This window comes from Chrysemys picta, chromosome 1, assembly GCF_011386835.1.
Source record: "Chrysemys picta bellii isolate R12L10 chromosome 1, ASM1138683v2, whole genome shotgun sequence".
NCBI lineage: Eukaryota > Metazoa > Chordata > Testudines > Emydidae > Chrysemys > Chrysemys picta.
Genome location: NC_088791.1, coordinates 111,306,867 through 111,322,557, shown reverse-complemented (window position 1 = coordinate 111,322,557; position 15,691 = coordinate 111,306,867). Strand labels below are relative to the sequence as shown.

General features: G+C 43.9%; 1 protein-coding gene across 42 annotated transcripts in view; it reads right to left on the bottom strand.

Moving 5' to 3' along the window:
* Positions 1–15,691, bottom strand: part of ERC1 (ELKS/RAB6-interacting/CAST family member 1) — a 525,728-nt gene that overhangs the window by 300,834 nt on the left and 209,203 nt on the right. For all 42 annotated transcript variants that reach the window (XR_010598153.1, XR_010598155.1, XR_010598149.1 and 39 more), the window contains one exon: positions 11,730–11,923. Coding sequence is in view for 35 of the 42 variants with exons in the window: in XM_065582406.1 (XP_065438478.1) it covers positions 11,730–11,923 (194 nt within the window). In the remaining 7 variants the exon portion in view is untranslated. The remainder of the gene's footprint in view (positions 1–11,729; positions 11,924–15,691) is intronic.

Below are 15,691 nucleotides of genomic sequence, written 5' to 3'. Positions count from 1 at the left end.
TGGAGTGGGTTGGTGACATTTATAACCTCTGTCCCTTTTCCTGTAGAGATTTTATCAAGATGGGCCCGAGAATCTAGGAGGCGGCTGTGTCTGGAAGTGCATACAGGAGGCTGGCACCATGAACAAGCTCAAGGAACGCAGAGTGGCCCATGAATCTTTTAGACCACATAGGCTGATGTCAATTTGTTCTGAGAACAGCGCATTGTCCTTGAAAGAAAGGGTCTGGACCAGCTACGCAACTTATGGGATAACCCTCAGGATTGTAGCAATGAACTGTCATTGACCTTGCCGCCGAACCAGCTGTGTCCAAGGCAGCCTGGAGAGATGCTCTGGCCACTGCTTGTGCTCTCCCGTAATGGCCAAGAATTGCTGTCTCGTCTCCTGAGGCAGGAAGTCCTTAAATTTGGCCATTGAGTCCCAGACGTTGAAGTTGTACCTCCCCAGCAATGCTTGCGGTTGGAGATGCGCAGTTGCAGGCTGGTCGTCGATTAAAACCTTTCTCCCAAATAAGTCCAGCTTTTTAGCATCTTTATTTTTAGGGGTTGCACTTGTTTGTCCCTGCCTGTCTCGTTCATTGGTGGCAGAGCCACTAGCGACCCAGGTGGAGTGTCTGAGTACCTGTACCTGTCCTCGGCAGGGACATAGTACTTCCTCCCTGCCCATATAGATGTTGGGGGCAGAGAAGATGGGATTTCCCACAGTGCCTTGACCAGCTTGAATACCCTGTCATGCACTGGGAGTGCCACAGCCAATATATCAAAAAGGCTGTCCATTGGCCCATTAAGCTCCTATGCCTCCAACCCCAAGTTCGAGTTGATTAATTTGAGGAACTCCTGGTGGGCCTGAAAATCATTTGGTGGTAGCATGTTGGCGGGCCCCACGACTGCCTCATCTGGAGAGAACGAGGAAGAGGCTGTCACTGCGGGAGGGGCTGACTCTTCCTCCACAGCCATGGTCAACAGCACCAGGGCTGCTGGAGTTTCAGTATGGGGGTCTGGTTCCGAGTCGGTCTCCAGTGGTGGTGGCCGGGTTGGTGCTGGGATCTACCTCTCGGAGACTACTGAGAACACTGGCGGGGAATACAGTCCCGCCATCAGTGGGGACCCCCCGGGGGTCCAATAGGATCATTGCGCTGGCGGCCAAGCCGTCGACGGACCCACAGCAAAGTCTGGTGTGTACGGCTGGTGTCAGTGCTATGACAGGAGGGGTAGCTTCCTCCCAAGGCTCTGATGAGGACTCCTCCCTCGGTGACCAGGGAGGAGCGTTATTACCATCTCCTGACAGCTGTGATGCGGAGAGAGAGAGAGGTGCCGCACTCGGGACAGGTGGTGGGGAGTCAGTAACCACTGCTGTGGTGCCAGACACATATAGTGTTGTGATGGGGAGTGGTGCTGGGGGGCCGGTGACCGGGAAGCCAGTGACCTGTGCCATGATGTCGGAGATCGATGCCGTGGATCCGGCAACTGGTGATGGGATGGGGACCTGTGCCGGGTCGAGGCCCACTGGGGCGGCCCCATTGAGGACTTCCCTCTCGAGGTGACCGCCTTCACCGATTCTCCAAATAGGTGAGTGTCTCTAGGCGTGGGAGGCACCGGGAATGACATGAGGTATTTCGCCGCCTGAAAAGCCTCCGGTATCAAGGGGGCTCGAAGGTGTAAGGGTCCCCAAGAGTCGGTGGTGGGTCCTGAACAGGACTGGGTTCCCTAGGAGGCATAGCTGCTGCCAACTGCAGCTCTGGGGAAGGTGAGCAGCCCGGCACGGGTTGTGCTTCATTAGGAATTCCCCGCATGTCTCTCTGTTGTCCTGGGGAGCGCCCCCTGTCGCTGCACTGCTTTTTGTGCCTCTTTTTCAGTATGGGGAAGGGGAACAGTGTTGGGAAGAGCCCGATGCCAGTGGAGCACTCCGCACCGAGGCTGACATGCTCGGTGTTGAGTCAGAGCAGCACGGCTCCAAAGCCAGACAAAGGGTAGCTTCCAATAACAGAGCCTTCAAACGAATGTCCCTGTCCTTAAGATTGCGTGGCCTAAGTCCTTGCAGATCCTCTACTTTTCCTTGATGTGAGCTTCCCTGAGGCACTTTAAGCAGCCTGTATGCAGGTCACTCACTGGCCTGAGTTTGTGGCAGGCTGCACACGCTTTGAAGTCTGGAAAGTGGGGCATGCCCCGTCCCCACAATGACATCTTAGATTGGACCTCTATCTAACACAACTACTACTAACACTAAAAACTGTACACAGAAAAGTCCAAGAAAGTCCACAGATAAAACCACAAGGGAGCTTGAAATTGCAAGAGATGTTCAAGCAATTGTCATGGGCGGTAAAAAGGAACGAGAGGGCGCAAGGCCAGTGGCGCCTCATATACCAGTCTATGAGTGCAGGTCTCCAGGGGGCGCCAGAGCTGGCCCTACGGATACCACTAAGGGAAAAATCTCCGGCAGCCGTGCATGTGGACATGCACACACCTAACATGGAATCAACATGAGCAAGCACTCAAAGAAGAATATGTACTACCCAACTAGTAGTTGGTAAATCAGGCCCTAAAAGTTTATTTTTTTAAAACCACTGAAAAAAAATAAACTTTTAGGGCCTGATTTACCAGTAAGTTCTATCTGCTTTACACCACTCTGAACCAGCAGAAAGCAGCCAGAGCATACAATTCAGTTTTTTTCTTTCCCTCCCGCCCTCCAAAAAACACACCTCAAATCCCCACCCCTTCTGCCCTTCCCATCCTGTACACCCACAAGCCAATCTTCCCTTCAATCCCATTTTCCATATTTTACCATCTCCCCTTGATCACCCTGTATTCCCATACTGGTACTCCTACCTACGTTAAATAGATTTTGTGCAATGGGTAGTATCTGAAAATAAATATTTAGGGTTAAGAGTAGTTTTTTGCTCTTATTCTTCAAAATTAAGTTTCTCTTTCAGCAGGGGATGGGACCTTAAATAATCTTGAGAGAAATTCATCACAAACTGCTCTCTTTCAAAATGACACAAGGTGGGTGAGGTAATGTCTTTTATTGGATTAACTTCAGTTGGTGAAAAAGACAAGCTTTTGACCTACACCGACCTCTTCTTCAGGTCTGTGTAGCTCGAAAGCGTCTCTCTTTCACCAACAGAAGTTGGTCCAATAAAAAATATTACTTCACCCACCTTGTCTTTCTAATATCCTGGACCAACATAGCCACAACTCTTTCAAAATGGCCATCATGTCCCATTTTCTCAATAGGACCCACCACACAGGCTCCCCTTAACAAAGATGGACACTGACTTCACTATGGTAGAGACTTTTTTTAAGCAGAGTGTAGGATTATTTATTCCATCGAGATTTAATTTCCCTTCACCCTTCTGCTCTCTCAGCACTGAAAGCAGTTCCTGATGGTAGCTGCAAAAGTAACCTCCTCACTCTATGCAGAATACATTCGAAGACTCCATCTGTAGAAATCTCATGAAACCTGGTACTGAAGTGGAATACCCAAATGGCTAAATGAAGCATCGCAAGGAATTCAAATTATTTTATGGAAGGATGAGACTAACAGAGATGTGGTCACTGAACAATTTCTCAGTTTTCATTGAAACACCGAACCAGACAGATATTACTGTAATTTGACTCCTGGGTCAAAGCACTGGTCTTTGCAGAATTTTTAGGAGACGCAGCAATGCTACAGTATGTGTGTGTGTGTGTGTGTGTGAGTGAGAGAGACACACACACACACACACACACACAATACTGAAGGGGTGGCAGACAACTACACCTTTTTTTGGCTATCCAACAGGACCTAATTACTATGCCTAGGCTGGCAGGCATGACAGGAAGGGAACAGCTATTAATATTTCCTGTCTTTGACAGAGGATGGATACTGAGAAGTCAGCATAATGATGTAGTGTAAACATCTTAACCATTCCAATTACTTTGATGCTCAATATCATCCTTAATTTTTTTCTCTTCTACTTTAATTCTGCCTGTTTATTGAAGGATAACAGTCACAAGAAGACTCAAGCATGAGACAATACAGACCTCTATCAAGGTAGTTGCTGAGACAGCTTACAGTACTGGAGTTTTAGTTAATAGAGAGAGAATGTAGGATAGAGGTTTGGGCCAAGAGTGGAGGAAGGAAAGGAGCAGAAAATAAGAATATAAAGCAGTAAGTTTTGCTATGTTTAAATCTTAAGGAATAGTAGCAAATCTTAGACTGTGTCTGTAGCCAGTGCAACATGACTTGAATGCAAACGACGAGAGTTGAACTTGACATAACTAGACTAGTTCCTCTTTAATACAAAGAAAGCATAATCACAGCAAACCTCAACAGCTGCAGCAGCCAGCCAGCCAGCAGTAACACTCCACCCCAGCAGGTAACAGTAGACTTATACGACACTCACTTTCCCAGGAAGTCCCACACAACCCCCCCTACGTGTTGGCAGTGTAGGGACTGACACCTGGCATGGAGGGTGCAATTTGTAGGAGACGTGCTTTCTGAGAAAAGGCATGGTCAATAAATAAATAAATAAATAAATAAGCCACACACAAAACAACCCAATGGAACCAGAACAGGAAGACAAAAATGGAAAAAAAGGGTGGGAAAACACAAACAAAACACATAAAATGAAAAATTACAGACACAAAGAGGAGATTATGAGATGGCAATACAGAAACCAATTGGTTAGTAAAAAACTGAGCAGCCAGACATGTCCCTTAACAACATAAGCAAAGAGGCACAGAAACAAAACCCATTAAACTGCTTATCCAGAAAGGAAGTGCTGAAAACAACCCATCTCCCACATCCCCTCAGGACAAAAACTCATCCAAAAAGAGATGATATGAATTAATGAACTAGTGCTTTGAGTCTTGTGTTGACTCTAGAGCAGTTCTCAAACTTTCTTACACTGTGAATCATAATAATAGATTGAGGGAACTTCCCCTTCCATTCACAATTGAATAACATCCCTATAGCAACTAGAGCAATTCCTTAGGTGAAAAAGTATTCCTGTATTTAAAATTAAATTTAATGCAGTTTTGTCCTCTCTCAAAAAAGTTAAGCAGATGGTCTACTGTTTTTCTGTTGTTAATCTTCCGCTCCAATCTACTGAATTCTTATTCTTTATTCTTCACTGCTTCCTTGCAAATACTTCCCTCTGCTATCTAGTCTCCTTTTCCTCATCTCCCTCTATACATGCAACCTTGCTACTCATTTTCTCTTCATGACATGCTATCCAACTTCCTTGTGCCCTTTTCTTTTGGGGAGGGGAAAGCACAGAGAAGAGCTCCTGACAATCCTCTATGCTATAAGTTCTCATGTGCACTAATAGTTTTGTTCTCTGAATAAAACTTGTTTCTTCTCCAGCTCCATGTGGCAGCAGCCTGTAGCAAAGGCAACTAGTTTGGCTCTTTTTTTTTTAACCCGCAATAAAGCTATTCTTTCCATTGAAGAACTCGAACAACTGTAAAAATAGCAGAAGAAGCCAACATGTGATCAGCCCATTCTCTGTGAATCACAATTTGGGAATGGCTGCTTTAAAGCACCAAGCACTTATCTTCTACAGGAACCAGATAGTGACATGGATATCAGGTAAGTATGCAAGACCAGTTCACAAATAAGCACGAAAGACAAAAACAGGAACAACCTATAAATTTAGCAGATATGATACTACCTCTCCTCTTATCTGAAAACTCATGGCAGAGGAAGAAAAGTTTCAGAGAAGAATTTTGTGGTGAGGGGGAAAAGGTGAGAACAGTTGAAGTACAAGAGAAAAGGCTGCTCTTATCTGGGAGGCAACAAACCACTAATCAAATAGCATGGGACATACTGAAATGAGGCTGTAGGAAGGGAAGTTACTTAACTTTGTAAGTGGGTTCTGTATCCCCCTAAGCGTATTACACTGTGGGTATGCATGTGCTCCACATGCCTGATACCAGAGAATTCTTGCAAGTGGCGTCCATTAGTCTGCACGTGCACCCCTGCTCTCCTGGTGCTCTACAATGAGAGGGGTAGGGCAAGACAGACAGACCGCCTCTTTGGTTCCATCTCTACTGAGAATTTTGCCAGTATCCAAAGCATAGGGGAAGGAGGGCAGGTAGTGGAATACAGATAAGGACCTACACATCTTGAAGAACTCCAGTTGCAAAAATAAGTAATTTCCCTTTGTTCTTCGAGTGCTGGTCCCTATGTGTATTCCACTGTGGGTGACTGACAAGCAGATTCAGAGAGGAGGGTGTAAGGATGAAGGTGGTATTGTTTGTAAAACCTCTGTCCCAAAGAATGTGTCAGCAAAGGAGTCTTGGACCAAAGTATGTCGTCTCAAGAACGTGTGGATGGAATGCCACATAGCTGTCCTGCAAACATCAAGAAGGGGCACCTCTTGGAGTAATGATAGTGAGGCCCCTTCTGACCTTGTAGAGTGAGCCCTTACCCTGTGTGGGTGAGGAAGCTGTGCAAACTGATAGAGTAGGATACAACCAGAGATCCATTTAGAGATCCTCGGAGGATATAGCTTGACCTTGGACTCGCTCTGCTACAGTAATGAATAGTTTAGGTGACTTACTGATCAATTTTGTTCTCTGCAATGCAAATGCGCGTCTTATGCGAAGGGAATGAAGTCTTCTCTGCTTGGGAGAGGCTTGGGGCTTCAGAAAAAACACAGGTAGTTGAATTGACTGGTTTATGTGAAATTCCAAAACTATGTTAGCAATGAATTTCGAGTATAGCGGTAGCAAGACTTTGTCCTTATATAACACTGTGTATAGTTTTTAGGGCCCAGAATATACCTACCCTTATGGCCGAGGCGATGACAACAAGGAAGGCAACATTCATGGACATATGAGACATGCAATATGTAGCTAGCAGTTTAAATGGTGGCTTAGTGAGCGCAGAAAACACTAAGTTAAGGTCCCAGTGAGGGGGTGGCTTTTTTTTTTTTTTTTTAAACTGGTGGGAAGGTTCTGATTAGACCTTTCAAAAAACTGGCTGTTCCTCGGTGAGTAAAGATGCAATAACTGTCCAAAGCAGGTAACACACACTGATTACCACCAGGGGAACCCATAGCAAACTAAAGGAAAAACCCATAATCTTTAGAGTAAAAAGATAATCCAAAATAGCCATAATGTCTGCTGTCTCTGGAGCTATGTGGTTTTGCTGAACCCAGAGATAGAAATCTTTGCACTTGGCAAGATATTTCCTGATGGAGTCCTTTTTGCTCTTATTAAGAATTATTTGCATGGCTTCAGAACAGGAACATTCTAAGTTTGATGCTCATCCAAATACCAAGCCATGAGATGAAGTACATCGAGGTTGGGATGCTTGACTCTGCCATTCTCCTGGGTCAAGAAATCCAAGAAGAATCGAATGCTGATAGGTGGACAGGACAACATTTGTAGAAGACTTAGATATCAGAACTACCTGGGCATTTGCAGTGATTAGGATGACTCGCGTCCTGTCCAATCAAATCTTCAGGGCATCTTTGTCAATACTGGTGGGACAAGTGGATCCAGCTCATTAGCTTCCTCTTTAACAGGATGAGGAGAAAGCTCCAGTTGTTCTCTCAGAGCGTAGGGATGGTATGACTCCCTGTTAGATAACACAGACCCTGGATATCTTGCATATGGGTCCCATGGTCCCCAGTAGGGCCTGTAGGAAAAATCGAAGGTGGGCTATGGAGGCACGGGGTATCACTGGACCCAAGGCATGGGGTCCACCACCTGCCCTGAGAGAGTGTAGGATCGTGCAGTTTGGTACAAATAGAGCCTTGCTCTTAGGATGTTTTATGTCTTTGTGGGCTGAGTGCGAAGACTTGCCTGACATGGACAGTATCAGATCTGTCCTCTTTGGAGTGGACTTAGAGGAGGATCTGCTCTTCTGCTTATGAGAGCATTCCCTACTCTTCTGACAGCCCTGAGAGGGTCCATAAATGCAATCTCTCTCACTCCTGAGTCAGGCACCATGGTAGGAGGGGCACTTCTCTCTGATTGGTCGATATACAGGGTCCCTCGGCCTGGGACTTCTTCCATGATGTACTTTTTAAGCGGCAATTCCTGCACCCGATAGGTCCGGATAGGGAAGAAGCGACAGATACTGTACCTGGCAGAGATATGCACTTTCCCAAAGCAGCACTGGTGGTTGTCACTGACCAAGTAGGAGCAGGGACAGGGGAGACAGTTATTGAAGTGTGGTGTTCTGGGTATAATCTAATTACCATATTAGGAACCAGAAGGATTCCATGGGGTGGGGAACCTAACTAATTACTAACTATACTATTAAAAACAATTTACACTACCTATACTAAAGATAAAACTGACAAACTGAAATTTTAACAGGTTTGAAGACAAGACTGGAGAATAAAGGAGAGGCTCTGGACATTGAAATTTCTGACTCAAACCATGCAGCAGTAAGAAGGAACTGAAGAGGCAGTTGGTCCATCCCACCCCTTATGCTCTTGGTGTAGAGTATTAGGACGGCAGAGGAGCAGATGTGGACCAAGAGAGACTGTTTGCAAGAATTCTCTGGTCTTGGGCGCATGGAGGAGGAAGTTACTCACCTCGTGCAGTAACAATGGTTCTTCGAGATGTGTCCCCTACGGTGCATACACAAAGATGTATTTGCGCCCCTGTGCCCCTAATTGGAGATTTTAGGTAGCAGTATCCTTTTGGCCCGGGCATGCGCCGCCCCCACCCCTTTGTGGTCTGCCTCGAGGCTATCAAGCACTGCATAAGCGAACCACCCTCAATTCATTCTCTATCACAGAGCTCCTTATTGATAAATCCAAAGTAGAGGGGAGGAGGGAAGATTGTGGAGCACCTATAGGGACATACATCTCGAAGAACCATGATTACTGCACAAGGTGAGTAACTTCCTCTTCTTCTTTGAGTAGTGTCCCTATGGATGCTCCGTTGTAGATGACTTTACAGCAATATCCCTCACGGAGCGTTGAGGCTTTGGAGTGGAGGCTGTTATTGAAGACAGTACAGTGGAGCAGAAGATGGCATAAGAGGCTGAGTCTAAACTGTTCACGTAGTGTTCTGAGAATGTATGGGCAGAAGCCCAGGTTGCCACCCTGTAAATTTCTGAGATGGGGACATTTTTAAGAGACCTGACTGAGGTAGAAACTGATCTTGTGAAGGGCGTGCGGATTCCCGACCGAGGCAGCGGATTGCACGCATGGTAACAGTGATTAATACAACTGGAGACCCATTTTGAGTCTTTGAACTGATATTGTGGAACCTTTTGATTGTTCTGCAAATGAAAGGAAGAGTTTAGGAGACTTCCTAAAGTCCTTAGTCCTGTCCAAATAAAATGCTACAGCTCTCCTAACATCTAGCATATGTAATATCGCCTCCCTGTTATCACAATGCGGTTTTTGTGAATTAGCAGATTCATATGAAAGGTGAAGGCTACCTTGGGGAGGAACTCGGGAAGCAGCCTCAATATGACTTTGTCTTTAAAAACGACCGTATGCCATCAGCGCTGCTATTTCCCCTATCCTTCATGCTGAGGTAATGGCCACTAGAAATGCTGTCTTCATGGACAAGTGTAACAGAGAGCAAGTTGCCATGGGCTTTGAAGGGTGGTTTCTCAGAACTAGATTGAGGTCCCAGATTGGCATGGGTGGTCTGACATGCAGGAAGAGGCTTCCCATGCCCAAATAACAGTAACACCAGTAAGAAGATCTAGAAGGGCCCTTCAGTCATGGCTTTAGTGATGTTACAAATAAAAGTTCTGCTCAGGTCTCTTCCTCAACTTTTATAGTTTTCCTGACACTAAATGCAATGCAGTTAAGTCCTGATGGGATAACATACAGAAGCCACTCTATCATCAAAAAAAAAGTGTTTAACATGCCACATGGCATTTGTGAAAAATACAAATTTTCATTTAGTTTTCCCAGGCTAATTGTTTTTCAAAGTGACTATCAAAGCAAACAAAATATATGTTATTTTCAATACTAGAGCTTAAAAAGCCCCAAAAGGTGCTTGGCACATTACAAAATAGAAGGTCAGAAAGTAACACATTGCTGTCCTTACTTATCTTACATCTACTCCTAGGGCATTCTGTGCCAAAATATTTAAAATTCTGCACCAAAAAAATTAAAATTCTGCAAAATTCTGCAAATTTTATTGGTCAAATAAATGTGGAGGCTCCATCATGGCACTGAGAAGCATAGGCCACTGGCTGCACAGAGGTGGGTTGAGAGGATTCTGTGTGGGGCAATCTGGCTGCAGGCAGCTCAGTGGGGGATCTGGATGTATAGGGGCTTGTTGTGGGTTCTGGGTGCAACAGTAATTGGACTTTGCAAGAGGGTCCAGGTGAAGGTGGTTGAGGCTCGGCGGTGGGGTGGTCTGGGTGTGGGGGGATAGAGCTCAGCAGGGGGGATCTGGGTGTGGGGGCTCAATGGGAGGTCCAGATGCTGGGGGAGTGGGGCTCAGCAGGGTGGGGATCCAGGTTCAACTGGTTAGGGCTCAGTGGGGTGGGGACCCGGATGTGGGTGACTCGTCGGGGTGGTCCAGGTGCACGCGGAGTGGGGCTCATTGGGGTGGGGGCGGTTCTGAGTGTGGGGGGTGACACTCGGCAGGAGGGTCTGACTGTACGGGGGTTGGGCAGATGGGGGGGGCAGCTTCCTTTAGAGGGATGCCTCCCCCTGCAGCTGAGGAGCGACGGATACAGGAAGCGGGGGAGTTTGCAGAGCTTCCTGCAGCCAGGGGAGAAATCTGGGGGTGGGTCTGACCCGGCCCCAGATGCCGTGCAGGAAAAGAGGAAGTCCCGTCCTCCCCGGCCCAGCTCTGACTAGCAGCTGATCCCAGCGCAGGGTAGGAGCCACCAGCTGGGTCTTCCCCAGTCCTGCCTCCTGACCCACAGTGATTTATCTCTCTGCCGGCTGCCCTGGGCACCCAAAACATACTGCTCTTGTGGCTTCCCTTTGCTTCCCCGTCAGAAAGTCATTTTTCTGCAGTGAAGCAAAGAAATCTGTGGGGAACACAAATTCTGCACATGTGCAGTGGCGCAGAATTCCCCCAGGAGTATCCATCCTGACATTTTGCTGAGGGAGAGAAGAGACTACATTAAGGAGACAGAAGCTGTTTCCATGCCTTCCATGAAATCTATTGCTAGTGATTCTGATTGCAAAGGCCAGTGGCATCACCACACATGACATAATTCCCCAACCAGAAAATGAATAGGATTTAGAAAAATAAAGCACCATGGCGCGAATGTAGAGAGGGAGAGAAATAACTGAAAAAAAAGTGCTGGAGTTAAGTATGGTTTGGACAAAAACAGTTTACATGAAGCAGAGGGAACATATTTGAAGTTCACTTCTGTTTCTATGAGTATTCCACAGCATCTGTCAAAGGGACTTGCAGCAACAATTAGAATTCTAGTCCCTACAAATCTATTTGCCCAGTCTGAGTTGGATGTCAGCCATATTTCAACAGTTTATTAACTAGAAGCATAAACTTCATTTATTTCTCTTCCTCAATGAATACAATGATTTCAGCAACTTTTCCTCCCATCTCCTTTTCTCTTATAGTTCAGATGCATCAGCTCTATTTTCTTAACATCCAGTCAGAGAACTGCAGCCAGGCATCTTTAAACTTGTTTAAGAAACTGAGGTCAAGGACCAAAGAAGCAAAACCCAGAGCAGATTTTCCCAACACAAGCACTTAAGGATTACTGAGAAAAGAAGAAACTGAATAATCAATTTCCACTTCCTTCAGCCCCAATTCTCCCTTGTACCCATACATCCCTCTTACCTCTCAAGTTCTGCTATCTTTTTATCTTTATCATTCTTTTCATTTTCCATCTCCTTCAGGATTTCCAGAAGACGATCCACTTCAGCTTGAGCCTTACTGGTGTCTTCCTGGTACAGTGCCACCTCCCGCTCCAGCTGCTGGAATCGGTCATTCAGCTCTGGGCTGGCCTTGGCCTCCAGTGTAGCTTCATGAGCCTGCAAAGAAATCAGTTCAAGAACCATCTCTCACACATGTATAACATATTCACAATCATTGCAGGGCACAAAGTACCCAAATAGCTAATTCTAAATGATAAATTCATCCATTACAATGGAAAATGTCATGGACACCAAGTTCCTGTAAGTTACATTGCATCAGTGGGATAGTTAATAGGAGATGAATAATGAAATAGATATTTTGTATGGGTTTTTTAACCATGCTGGCAGCTCAGAAAGAAAACAAGTAATTTCAAAAATTATTTTTTCCAAATATACGCCTATTTAGTCCCATTTTTTCAGCACCCCAACAAAAGTCTACAAACAGAAGCCTAACCTGCATCTGACGCATAACACTCCAGTGCACCCATCACCACCCTGTTAGCAGCATTAACTGTGCTCTTTAAAAATAAAAACTGAAGCTGATCTCTTCATGAGGAACAAAAACAGTGCAGGGTAATGGGATATTGATGGGGGAGGGGTGGAATCAAGGAATATAATTATACTTACTCATAAAAAAGGAATGCGCTTGAGAGTATATTTAGGACTTGGAGAGATGAAAGTATAAGGACTTCTAGAAATCACACTTTAGCGCACAGAGAAACACTGTAATGAGAAGGCTCAGGACAAAGTGACCCCAGCAAAGAGCCTAGTTCCACTGTTTTGTGTACAGGAACAGTGCAATGAATTTGAATCCAACAGTTCCCAAGTGTGGTAAAAATACAGGGAAATGGATATACATATTGGAATTTAAACTAACAAACCAAGGATTAGATTCCCAGTTAACACAGAAGAGTTTTCCGCATATCTGGAGGGAAGTAGGTGGAAAGGACATAGTCATCTTGATGCTATCTTTCTACTCCTCCTTGATCTCGGATGCTAAACTAGCCCTTGAAGTAAGTAAAAGCAGCTTCAGGCCTGGTCAAACTTGCTCCAGTGGATCGCAGTTTCCCAAAAGCTGCTCTGCCAGCGAAGACTACCAGAGCACACTGTGACACCTATGATATGGCTGATGTTTCAATTCCCTTTGCACTACTGTGGAAAGGGGATTGATAAGGCACCAAGATTTTGTCCCGAAGTGTGGCAAACCTAAACCCACTACACTGGGAGTCCAAGAGCTACTTTTAAATGTAATCAAAGCTATAACTATAGCAGCATATAAATATCAGTATTATAATTTGCTGCTTCCAAAGGAGCAATTATAATATACTAATAGAGCAAACATAAAAGGTACTATAAGCATTGTGTCCTAGGAGAGACCACAATAAGACAGAAGTGAGTTAAGCCTGATTTTTCGCCATAGACACAGCCTGAATTCTTCCCTACTGAATATGGTTGCATCCCCAACCTCTCAAAATGTTTGTTTTAACAAATGCTCCTCCAGACCCTTTAAAGTAATCCAAAATACATAATCAGATAATCAGGAAATGTGAAAAAATGTAAAACTGGGCTGCTAGCCAGATTACTGAGCTCTCTCATCCTAAATAAGCTATAACGGCTAATGGAGATCTACTGTCAGGACTCTCCTATTTAATATTATTCTGTGTTAATAAAAGTATCTTGACAATTACCCAAGAGACACTACCAAAAGAAGAAGGAAGTACATTTTCCATTTTAAAAAATGGAACAAGTCAGTGTGTCTGGTTCTTATAGAACTAGAGGGCTGTTTACACTATACACTATATTCATTACAGGTAAAGACAACACAGAATGTTGGTATGTAAGATACTCTCAACCACACACAACGAAAATGGCATGTGATCTTATGGAAACTCGAAACCAGTTTGTGGTTATGAATTACTGACTGGCTTTGGTTCAATTTGTGGGTTACACAGACAATGCATTTTATGTGACCATGTCTTAAATCCTACTGTATTCGGTTATCATACAAGAGAGAAAGCCAATGCATTTCGATTTTTTAAAAACTTGCATAAAGATCTAGAAGAGCAGAAATTGGATATAATCCCAATTTAACACTATGGGGCACCCTTCAACACCACATTTTTTACACTGAAAAAGGAAATTCAAATACAAACAATACCATTCCTATAATATACAAAGAAGCAAAAAGTGTACAATTAAGGTATAATCTACTAATTTCATTGTCAGTGTACAACGGAACACAGTAATAAAGGCATTAAGGCAGCTCTTCCATTGTGCCTGGGTACCAAAAGCAGGATGGTTTGGTAGTCCGATTTAGAGACTGGGAATAACATAAGGATTCTATTCTGGACACTGACTTGCTGTGAAAGATGAGAAAAGTAATTTAATCTTTCTTTGTCTGGGTTTTCTCATCGGTAAAATGGGGATAACATTCAAAGTTATAAAGCACTCAGATACTTGAAAGAAAGGGATGATCAAATATTAATGAAAACACAAAGTCTTTCTCCTTTTTAAATGTGCAATTCCTAGCCTATTTGTCAAAATCTAACTCGCATTATCACAGTTGTATGATAGCAAACAATGCAAAAACAGTTTCATTTGTAGACTCATTTTCACACACAACTTTTTTGAATGTTGATTTTGGACTAAAATCAACCATGTTTCATCTCTGTTCAATGGTGAGTTTTGGAAGGGCAGTTTGAACATAGCTATCTGAGTTATGCAAGGATAACAATAAAAAACACCCTCTTTTCTCCTAATTCCAAAAATTACCACAATTTTTTTCCCATACACAGGAGTCAAAAATAGCTTTAAAATGGCATGTAGATAATCTTCAGTGAGGAGCATGTTCACAAGCAAATGTGAAGGGAAAAAACCCTGACCAGATTATAAAAAATTGAAAGTAACTAAAAATATTTTTTTTGTTTAAGGTGGATAGATCACTGTACATTCTCCCTCCCAGGCCTTATCAATGACTCAGCTGACACAGGATAGGCTGCACTCAAGCTGCTCCTGGTACGCTTTCCATTATGGCTACTGTAAATAGCTCAGTGAAGAAAACAGCAAAGTACTGAAAAAAAAGCCCCAGTGCTTTAACTTCAGGAAAAATCAACAGGAGAAAATCATAGGTGTTAAAATATTGTTTATCCCAAGAATTTATGGTGTTTCCATAATTTTTGCTCGATGCAATATTTGGCAAATTCTAAACTCTGATTTTAAAATAACTATTACCAAGGAAGAGCCAACATAAATAATTGTGTTGGTGTCCTGTTAACCCAGCTTTGAAGGACAGAGTCTTCACGCAAAAACAGTACCTGCCGCAAAAGTTGAAATTTACGGCTTGAATACACAACATTTTTGTACCGCTTTAACTATATCTGTTTGAAACCAGTATAGTTAACGCAGTACAACCCTTAAAAGTTATACATTTAGTGGAATAAGCGACACCAGTATAAGTACCTTTATACCGATATAACTGTGTCCACACTATGGTTTGCACTAATTTAACAATTTTGATTAAAAAAAACAAACCACGCTCCTAACCAAAATTGTTAAATTAGTACAAAAACTGTGTGCAGACTAGGCCTTACTCCTCCCCCATGCTGTTCACTTCAAAGATGAAGAAAGTTCTCTCTTTCCACTCCATCTTCTCATCATTTCATTCTCCATCACCTCACAGAGGTGCAAACTTCAAACATTAATTGAGACTCAAACAACAACATTAAGTACAAGAAATTTCATTATTTGTCCCTCTTTGGACAGTTTTTTGCATTTAAATTTAATGAAACATGAATGATGCACAGTGACCATTAAAAAAGAATATCAAAAATATGTTCAGGGCTGTTACAAAGAGGATGGTGATCAATTTTTCTCCCTGGCCACTAA